The sequence below is a fragment of the Salvelinus fontinalis genome, chromosome 17, assembly GCF_029448725.1.
Source record: "Salvelinus fontinalis isolate EN_2023a chromosome 17, ASM2944872v1, whole genome shotgun sequence".
Lineage (NCBI taxonomy): Eukaryota > Metazoa > Chordata > Actinopteri > Salmoniformes > Salmonidae > Salvelinus > Salvelinus fontinalis.
Genome location: NC_074681.1, coordinates 40,020,921 through 40,031,194, shown reverse-complemented (window position 1 = coordinate 40,031,194; position 10,274 = coordinate 40,020,921). Strand labels below are relative to the sequence as shown.

The 10,274-nt window shown below is 41.5% G+C and overlaps 2 protein-coding genes across 3 annotated transcripts; both read left to right on the top strand.

Annotated features, from left to right (window-relative positions):
• Window positions 1-13: 13 nt before the first annotated feature.
• On the top strand, window positions 14-3,185 carry LOC129814363 (GTPase IMAP family member 9-like). 2 transcript variants are annotated; one of them, XM_055867455.1, is made up of 3 exons: window positions 14-872; window positions 1,559-1,615; window positions 2,008-3,185. In XM_055867455.1, the coding sequence occupies exons 1-3, from the start codon at window positions 848-850 to the stop codon at window positions 2,934-2,936; spliced, it is 1,011 nt and encodes a 336-aa protein (XP_055723430.1). In that variant the 5' UTR covers window positions 14-847; the 3' UTR covers window positions 2,937-3,185. The 2 variants fall into 2 exon arrangements, with proteins under 2 accessions (XP_055723430.1, XP_055723429.1); XM_055867454.1 differs by having other exon boundaries at window positions 15-872; window positions 1,556-1,615.
• A 1,139-nt stretch (window positions 3,186-4,324) lies between these two features.
• Window positions 4,325-8,980, top strand: LOC129814362 (GTPase IMAP family member 8-like). The gene is made up of 2 exons (XM_055867453.1): window positions 4,325-5,450; window positions 6,408-8,980. Exons 1-2 carry the CDS (start codon window positions 4,886-4,888, stop codon window positions 7,298-7,300), a joined length of 1,458 nt encoding a protein of 485 aa, XP_055723428.1. The 5' UTR covers window positions 4,325-4,885; the 3' UTR covers window positions 7,301-8,980.
• Window positions 8,981-10,274: the final 1,294 nt, after the last annotated feature.

The window sequence follows — 10,274 nt, the reverse complement described above, 5'->3', positions numbered from 1 at the left end:
ACCATACTCAAACTGATATGTGACACGTATTAATACCAAAATAAGATGCAAAACAGGCAAGTCCAAACATTTTAAATATGGTGCTCAAAATGCCCCACCTGCCCTGAATGACGGGTCGCCACTGCGTAGGCTACATGCTGTGTGGTGTTGATAATTGGATATGGAGAAGGGCGAGCCGGTCAAGGATCGATTCAGACAAGGTGATAAATTGTATGACAAGCGACAGTTTAATTATGAGTAAAGATATCTGGTACAAGCGTATACGGTCTCGTTCCTTCGGCTCATAGAGAACCTCCAGAAAAAAGCCCAGATAACAGAATGCATAGACATTTTATACAACACAGAAAGTAGGTTGAGTCTGGAAGTTCTGGTCCTTTGGTTGGTTCTGGACAGGTTGTTGTCTTCTCAGATTGGTCCTGATGAGCTGGGCGTCATCCTTCTGAGTCTTATAGCAAAAGTTCTTTGTTATCAAATGTTCAGCTAAGCAGGAGATTTTGTGTGTGCGTAGTCAGCCCTCCGTCCTTGAGTATGTGTGTGTGTCTGCACCCTTTTCTTATCAGTGTTTAGGAATGTTCTGTGTCAGCCATCTGTCTCTGGGTGTGTGAGAAACCCTGCTTAGAAAGAAGTTAGTTATAACAATGTAATAGCAATATGCTTGTGTTATTTTAAATGGTATTTATTACAGTGGTCTTCCCACTACTTGAAGCTTGTCTTCCTATCTGGATACGTGCCAAACAGAACTCGGGCGGTACACTGCGTAATTAAGCATTTTATTTCCTCAATCTCAATTTGTTCAGAGGATCCGACTAGCTGGTAAAATAACAGATGTTTGTTATTTAAATGATCAATGGCATCTTCTAAATCGACAGATGGTGAGTATCAGACAATGCACAATGTGACTATCTCTTGTTTAAACTCGCATGTTCATGTTTCTGGTTATTTGGAGCATAGCCTACCGCAGCCTGTCCAACTTTGTTCTTGGAAAACGACCATCCTGTAAATGTTCAATCCAACCCTAATCTAGCGTACCTAATTGTTATAATTAACTGGTTGATAAACGGAATCAGGTTAGTTAGAACCTACAGGGCAGTAACTCTCCAGTAAACAGGGTTGGAGACCCATGACACACGATTGTTATGTCAGTGACAGTCTTTGTTTTATCTCATACAATTCCTCATTAGGTTTATTAGGCTCTACAGTCTGATTCAAACTGACATTTTGACTACAGATTTGCTAGATTGCTGTTACATTTCGATTCCATATGAAGTGAAAGTAAAGCCTAATATATGAAGTGAAAGTAAAGCCTAAGTAAAACGATCGTGCTGTTTTACATAATAGCTAGCCATTGCATCATTTTGCGTGAGGTTGAGTTGCCAAATTTGTCGTTCACTTCTCTATTCACTCATTCTCGCTTCTCAGCATCAGCTATGTCATATTTGGATCAGTCATTGACTGCACATGTTTAAACTTGGTCGAGATTGCAATTAAAATGCCACCTCTATTTTCCTTCTCAAAAACAATTATTTCCATGACTAAACCTGTTTCTCTTCTGCAGAAGATTATCCACTGAAAGCATCGCAGAGAAGGTCCAGCATTGATGGTAGACGTCCCAATAGTAAGAATGACTTTATCTATAGCCTACAGAAAATACTGCAATATTTATAAAAGCTATCAGTAGTAACCTAGAAACATTCACTTTCAATGACAAATTTATAATGATAGAAATAATTGTATTTATTTGTTGCTATTTCATAGGAGGCCTTGTTTTATTTTGTTCACCAAATCATATTATGAATGAACTGACTTATATTTGGGGGGTAGCTCCAACCGGGACTCAAACCTGGGTCCAGTGACCATCAAGCCAAAACCTTAACCATTGCACCAAGCGCTCTTGATGGGGTTGCTAGGTGTTGGGTTAAGGTCGCTACAATATCCAACAATCTGAAAACGACTATTTCAAACAATTCCAAATCACAGTACTGAAAGGTTGCATTTACTTCCTTTCAGTGTCCATGTCCAGAATTGCGCTGGTGGGGAAGACTGGTTCTGGGAAGAGTTCATCAGCCAACACAATCCTGGGGAGAGATGCCTTCAGATCAGCTGTCAGTGGGTACTCTGTCACCAGAGAGTGTTCTAAAGAGACAGGGGAGGTGGGGGGCCGAGAGGTCACCATAGTGGACACACCTGGCCTGTTTGATACTTCTCTCTCTGAGGAGACAGTAAAGAGAGAGATAGCTAAATGTGTCAACATGTCAGCACCAGGTCCACACGCCATCATAGTTGTGATTAAAGTAGGTACCTTCACAGAGGAGGAGAGAAGTGCAGTGAAAAAGGTTGAGGAGATATTTGGGAAAGATGCTAAAAAATACACCATGATCCTTTTCACCCATGGAGACAAAGTTAAAGGGGGCATCGAAAAATGTGTGGACGATGCTGGTGAAGACCTCAAACTGATTTTGAATACATTCGGGAATAGGTACCACATCTTCAATAACATGAAAACAAACGACCGTACCCAAGTCTGTGAGCTGTTTGAAAAGATTGATGACATGGTTGCTGACAACAAGGGAGACTTCTACTCTAACTACACATACCAAAAAGTTTCCAAAATGCTGGAGGAGAGAGAGTCAAAGCTCAAGGAGGTATATGAGAAGAAACTGCAAGAAGAAGTTGAGACACTTAAATCAAAATATGATGAAGCTCTGTGTGCACTGCTGGCAGAAAACCTGACTCTAAAAGGGGCTGAAAAAGAGGGCAGAAACAGACAGCGTGAGAGAACTCTGAAGAGATGGGACAATCACATTCAAGAGACAAAGAGATTTTATGATGGTTTAAAGAAGAGAACGCGATATGTTGTAGAGCAAGTCCCAGACACTGAGGACTTTGATGACATTGTTGGGCGATACCCAGAGACCCTGTCCTTAAAATGGAACTAACTACTGTATAGGCCTAGTAGTGGTAATTTGCAGTAAATGCACAATTGATGGTAAACTACTTTGTAGCACAACATGCGATGATAGGCCCTACGTAAATTTGAATGATCTTTAAATAATAGCAGAATCACAAATGATATGTGTATATTTGGTAGGCATGTTTCTCATTTTTCTAAAGCAAATGTCAATTCTGTAACCTAAGTCTAAGAAAATATAATTGTTGATTAATTTTTATAAAATGTTATAATCCAAGTATTGTCTATTTTTTGTCCTTTATGATATTGTTTGTGTAACTCTTCAACACCTGTTTTACTGTACACTGGAAGATACTGTAGTCTCTTTTCCTATGCTTCCTGGCTGATGTTTTGGTCACTTTTGAATGCTGGAGGTGCTCTCACTCTAGTGGTAGCACGAGACGGAGTCTACAACCCACATAAGTGGCTCAGGTAGTGCAGCTCATCCAGGATGGCACATCAATGCGAGCTGTGGCAAGAATGTTTGCTGTGTCTGTCAGCGTAGTGTCCAGAGCATGGAGGCGCTACCAGGAGACAGGCCAGTACATCAGGAGATGTGGAGGAGGCCGTAGGACGGCAACAACCCAGCAGCAGGACCGCTACCTCCGCCTTTGAGCAGGAGGAGCAGTGCCAGAGCCCTGCAAAATGACCTCCAGCAGGCCACAAATGTGCATGTGTCTGCTCAAACGGTCAGAAACAGACTCCATGAGGGTGGTATGAGGGCCCGACGTCCACAGGTGGGGGTTGTGCTTACAGCCCAACACCGTGCAGGACATTTGGCATTTGCCCGAGAACACCAAGATTGGCAAATTCGCCACTGGCGCCCTGTGCTCTTCACAGATGAAAGCAGGTTCACACTGAGCACATGAGCACATGTGACAGACGTGACAGAGTCTGGAGACGCCGTGGAGAACGTTCTGCTGCCTGCAACATCCTCCAGCATGACCGGTTTGGCGGTGGGTCAGTCATGGTGTGGGGTGGCATTTCTTTGTGGGGCCGCACAGCCCTCCATTTGCTCGCCAGAGTTAGCCTGACTGCCATCAGGTACCGAGATGAGATCCTCAGAGCCCTTGTGAGACCGTATGCTGACACATGCACATTTGTGGCCTGCTGGAGGTCATTTTGCAGGGCTCTGGCAGTGCTCCTCCTGCTCAAAGGCGGAGGTAGCGGTCCTGCTGCTGGGTTGTTGCCCTCCTACGGCCTCCTCCACGTCTCCTGATGTACTGGCCTGTCTCCTGGTAGCGCCTCCATGCTCTGGACACTACGCTGACAGACACAGCAAACCTTCTTGCCACAGCTCGCATTGACGTGCCATCCTGGATGAGCTGCACTACCTGAGCCACTTGTGTGGGTTGTAGACTCCGTCTCATGCTACACTAGAGTGAGAGCCCCGCCAGCATTCAAAAGTGACCAAAACATCAGCCAGGAAGCATAGGAACTGAGAAGTGGTCTGTGGTCACCACCTGCAGAATCACTCCTTTATTGGGGGTGTCTGGCTAATTGCCTATAATTTCCACCTTTTGTCTATTCCATTTGCACAACAGCATGTGAAATTTATTGTCAATCAGTGTTGCTTCCTAAGTGGACAGTTTGATTTCACAGAAGTGTGATTGACTTGGAGTTACATTGTGTTGTTTAAGTGTTCCCTTTATTTTTTTGAGCAGTGTATATTTGAATGCTACATTTCAGTTATGTGGATTTGCAGTGTAGGTAGACTACTATATAGCCAACTTTGATTCCTGTTGGTTTCTGTAATTACCCTAAATATTACATTTTAAAAAATGCATTCGATTAACACACTCCGATTTGTTTGTGTTTTAACCTCTACTCACCTTAAAGATTTTGCTTACAATTACACAGCAAGGTTATGTTCAAACCAGTTACCTATGCTGCAATAACTTTCCTTCCATTTTCCCAGTGACTTAATAGTAAACCAGGATGGACACATCATCCCTCAGGATTGTCCTGTTGGGCAAGTCAGGAGCTGGGAAAAGTTTATCAGGAAACACCATCCTGGGAAGGTCAGCTTTTGAGTCAAAATTAAGCTTCAAGGCTGTGACAAAAACATGTACAGAGCAGACTGATAAAGTCTCTGGAAGACAAATCTGGGTGGTCGACACACCAGGAATTACCAGTACTGAAGAAGAGCAAATTGAAGAAGAGCAAATTAAAGCAGAGTGTCAACGTGCCCTTGAATCATCCATTCCCTGTCTGTTTCTGGTAGTACTCAAGGTAGACAGGTTCACAGAGGAGGATCAGAAAATAGTGAAGAAAATTGAGAAGATCTTGGGTGATAAAGGAATAGACAATAGTTACATTCTGTTCACAAATGGTGATGCTCTCAAAGGCATGAAAATAGAGGATTTCATCTTTGAAGATGAAGAGGGTGTGCTCCCAAAAGTTGTTCGGAGATTTGGTGCGAAATACCATGTGTTCAACAATGACACTGGAAGTCAAGATCAGGTTGAGGAGCTTCTGACTAAGTCGGGACTCTTGACATCGAGTAAGTATCTTATTATTTGGCAGGCCGTCTTTGCAAAAGAGATGTATAGACTCGAGGGTCTTTCTTGGTTAAAGGTCCAGAACAGTCATTCTGATTCCAATGTAAAATAGCCTTTTGAGTGACTACAACATCACTCATAATACTTTTCCTGATTTAAAAAAAATTGCATTTTCTCTCATGTCAACCTACCAGGAAGTCTGAAAAGACAGACTGAGTAGGCGGGGAGCTAGTAGGATGAGTGGGCGGGAGCTCACCTTGACTGGTTGTTCTATGAAAATGCCTATGTCAATCAACATAGACGCAGTGAGAAGTGTTGCAGTGAGATTATCTCAAGCACATTTATTGATACACAAACCAACTCAAACATCATTGAAATTGCATGCAACATCCAATCCTGTCATACATTACATCATGGTTTTACAAATGATTTGTTTATCCAACTGTTTGGTTATTGTAACAGCATCAATATAGACAAAATGTTGCCTGTATAATGGAATTGTCTGAACTGTTTATCAAGTTAGTTCATCTTGGACAATTTAATTTGAAACTTTACAGGGTAAGGTCTGGGTACATTTCATTAAATCCAAGTGTTTGACATTGGGTAGGGGACCAGTAACTTGGGTCAAACTGTGTCAATGTAGAAGCAACAGTCATTTTTCCTACTTTGGTAGTCCTTATTTGACCTGGTTTCATACACATTTCACATTTCATGAAAAACATGATGTTGACTGTTTGGGAACTTTTAAGTAAGTTACATTTTTAAAAATGTGATTGAAATGAGAAACCACTAGGCAATTAGAACCAAAAAAATGAAGATATTAAATGTAGGCCACATATTTTCCAGAGCAAGTTACATGCTTATCAACACCTAGGTCTATGGGTGCCTACCAATAGTAAGCTGACCGTCTTATATCTATAGTACGGTATTTTTCATGACTGTCTATGGTTATCCAACAGGTGTCCCAGAAAACACCGAAGACAGAATAATCGTGTTGCTGGGTAGAAGTGGAGTTGGGAAGAGTGCATCAGGGAACACCATTCTGGATCTGAGAGGGTCTGAACAGTTTAAGTCTGACTGTGGCTTTGGCTCCGTAACCATACATAGTGAGGCCAAAACAGCACCGGTAGCAGGCAGGGAAGTTACTGTGATAGACACACCTGGTCTTTCTGATGAGGGACACTCTGGTGAGCATGTATTTGATGAGATGATGAAGGGTTTTGTGCTCTCTGCCCCAGGGCCACATGCCTTTGTCTTTGTGTTTGAGATTGGGAGGGTAACATGCAATGACGCTAAAATGCTTCGTCTACTTGAAAAGCTATTTAAAGCTGATGCTATGAAATATGCAATGGTTCTTTTCACTCATGGAGATAAACTCAAAAACCAACCAATCGAAGAAAAAATACAGGCAAACGAGGATCTAAAACAAATAGTTGAGATGTGTGGTGGCAGGTACTGTGTCTTTAACAACGAAGCTGCGACCAACAAACAGCAGGTCAGGACTCTACTAGAGAGAATAGATGAGATGGTAGCAGAAAACAATGGCCAATGTTATGGCAGCTCTGAACTGTTTAAAATTACAAACAATTTAAATCAAGAGAATGCAATTCGGAAACGAAAAAGAGATCGGTCTACACCAACAGATACGCAGACACATGACAGCAACAGGACATCAGCTAGATCCAACAACAATGACCCAACACCTGATCAAGAAGATCTAGGATGGGTCTTGTCAATGATTAGGAGGTACTTACCATGGTTATGGAATGTCTTAGAATTTTTTAGATCTTTTTTTACAGATCAGTCCCCAGAAAGGGAAGGCCTACTTTCAATGCATGCTATGAGCTGTTAGCTGCAAGAATACCGCCCACTAGATTCTAAAAGATATTAAAGCAGATTGTCACTAAGGGCTCGATTCAGTCTGTATCACCAATTTGAGCCGACATACAGCATTTACCGTGAACATAGTACCTGTAAACGCGGGAACATTCCCTTTAAAATACAATCTTTATAGTGCTGAACTTTGGCAATACGGATTGAATTGAGCCCTAAGGCTGGAGTTCAATCAAAGACATTTGTTATCAAGTTTACTGTACATGCGGATTGCCTCTTATCCTCTTGTTGTCCCCTTATGCCATAGTTTGTACATCTCAATTGTCATTAGAAACCACATTTGTTTAAGCAAGTCAGCCATATCAGCTATGTTTTTTTTAAAGGCAGTAAATGAGGCTGAATTAACTGTTTTGGTGCCAGACAAGGCTCAGCTGATAGCCAGGTGTTGCAGTAGTAAAATTTTGGGACTGCCATTGGGACAGCTTTATGTAGGCCCTAACAGTTTGTGGGCACCGTTTGTCACCGTTTTAGTGCAATTAATGTATTGTTTAGTGTTGAGTTGTGTAGTGGCTTTGTTGGCATGCATTCCATATTTTCTTTCTTGCCCTACCAAGATTTACATGCTAAAATCACCACTGCGCAAGATCAACCAGTATCAGATCTACTATTGATCTACGGACTACAGATCTATGTTGGTCTCCCTCTGTTTTCCGTGGCCTTTCTCCGCTGGAGATCTGTTGGCGGATTGGATTGTCTGACTGACAGACTACAACTTTTTTGCATATGGTATTTCATTTGTTTTAGTGTGATTTATACCGTGTTGGTTTATGTGTTCAGTTGTAGTTGAAGACTACTGAGATATCCGATACTCTTTATTGTTTGTGGAGCTGGAGTTTATTGCAATCTGATTGTGCGAATGAGACTGGTTTTACACATCACATTATAGAAGGACAGTTTTGTGACTGAGGTGACTTGGGTTCACTGCACTGATTTACCGGGGCTGGACTTTTTTATACCCAAGGTATGGTACACTTACCAGTGAACCAAGGTTGTTATTGTTTTGTGGCTTTTATATTGGTTGTGTGATTATTGTGAAAATACAACAAAGGCAAAAGAACAGTGGTTTTGAAGTTATTTCCAATGTTTTAAAGGTTTATTTCCATACTGACTTTTACATGAGTCCTTTGTTTTGGTGTAGACTTGACGGACCAGACGGGACTCATTCTCTCACAAACAAAAAGGAGAAATCCATATTTTCTCTGGTAGGCACAACCTACCTGGCACCCCTAACAAACAATAACCTGAAGTCAAAACTGTTACAACATTCTAGTCGGAATTAGGTAACTCAGAAATGTCCGACTTGCTAATTAATTGAATGTGGCAAGTGTATAACTACAATCATCAGCTAGCAAGTCGGACATTTGTGAGTTTCCTAGTTCCGACTAGCATGTGAACGCAGAATTACTATGGAGTACTGTTCATTGGTAGTTTTCGATCAGTTTAGTGTCTATTATTTCTGCTTCAAATTAAATGCATTATTATTGTTATGATGACAGTATGGGTAACAAGGGTAAATACACTTTATGTCACTGAACATTATTCTCATTCTTACATACTGTAGCTTTTGTTTACTGTTGATTTGTGAAATTTACCCCTTTGTATTCTTTTAATGCTCAGGTTCAATAAAACACGACAAATGAAAAAAGTTGCCTTTATACACAGAGTGTACACAACATTATGAACACCTGCTCTTTCCATGATCTAGACTGACCAAGAGAATCCAGGTGTAAGCTATGGTTCTTTGTTGATGTCACTTGTTAAATCCACTTCAATCAGTGTAGATGAAGGGGAGGAGACAGGTTAAAGAAGGATTTTTAAGCCTTAAGATAATTGAGACATGGATTGTGTATGTGTGCCATTCAGAGGGTGAATGGGCAAGACAAAATATGTAAGTGCCTTTGAACAGGGTTTGGTAGCAGGTGACGGGCACACCGGTTTGTGTCAAGAACTGCAACACTGCTGGGTTTTTCACCCTTGAATAGTGGTATATGGTGTAGGGTTAGTTGGTGGTGCAATTTTTTCCTTTCCCCTACTTTTTTATTTTTGTATCACAAAATGTAAAGGGATTTACCACACACTACTGCACACTAGGTGGCGGCATGCACAAACAAAATCACCATGACACCAAAGAAGAAGAGGAAGACCACTTCCTTCACAACTGCTCTGCCAGAAATAGAACAATGAGACAGATATTTCACCGGATTTATAAATGTGAAGCATCCGGTTGGCGTTTCCACACTACCAAATATGGTGATGAGAGGAAGCCCAGTTGCCGGCAGTGGGAGAACATTTTCACATCAACGAAACATTTGATCTCCATACCGTTTTATTTTTCCAAAACTAGTATCTGTAACACACAGAGTGGACTGCGTTTTGTAGACTTCACCCTTTGCTAAAGTTTCCAAAAATGGCATTGTTTTCGAAGGAGTGCAAAGGCAAATTGAGTTACTGCACATGCATCACATAGTAGGCGTTCCCTAACAGAAATATGCAAATAAATGTTAGAACGCGCCAATAGGATCTCACTAGCTCATGCTGGGCTCTGCCCACCTCTTTGCTTGTTCTGCCCACTACGATTAATTTGCTCCCATTGGAAACGATAGGCTCTGGTGGAGCTGTAGCGTGCGCTTGACAGGAGAAAGTTGAGAAGGCGAAAGCAGAAGTGTTGTTTGAAGATGAAAGCGTCTCGAGTACAGTTAGTGAGAAAGATGATTGGACAACAGTGAAGTCAAAGAATGGAACAAAAACAGCTATATTTGTTGTGGAAAATGAGTCTGATGAATCGTTGCTGGATGGAGTATGTATTTTGGATAAGGATGTTCATTTGGGAAACCATTTTAAAGTCACAAGGATGGTGGAGAAGGCGTTGGGAAAAGTGGATGCAGTCAAAGTAACCAGGAATTATATGATGTTTTATCATGTGTATCTAAAGA

Bases quoted from the DNA above. Each gene is read 5' to 3' on its own strand.
- LOC129814363 (XM_055867454.1), top strand. From the start codon at position 848: ATGGCATCTTCTAAATCGACAGATG. The intron at 873-1,555 runs GTGAGTATCAGA...TCTCTTCTGCAG, and splicing joins ATCTTCTAAATCGACAGATG to AAGATTATCCACTGAAAGCA. The intron at 1,616-2,007 runs GTAAGAATGACT...ACTTCCTTTCAG, and splicing joins TGATGGTAGACGTCCCAATA to TGTCCATGTCCAGAATTGCG.
- LOC129814362 (XM_055867453.1), top strand. From the start codon at position 4,886: ATGGACACATCATCCCTCAGGATTGTCCTGTTGGGCAAGTCAGGAGCT. The intron at 5,451-6,407 runs GTAAGTATCTTA...GTTATCCAACAG, and splicing joins GTCGGGACTCTTGACATCGA to GTGTCCCAGAAAACACCGAA.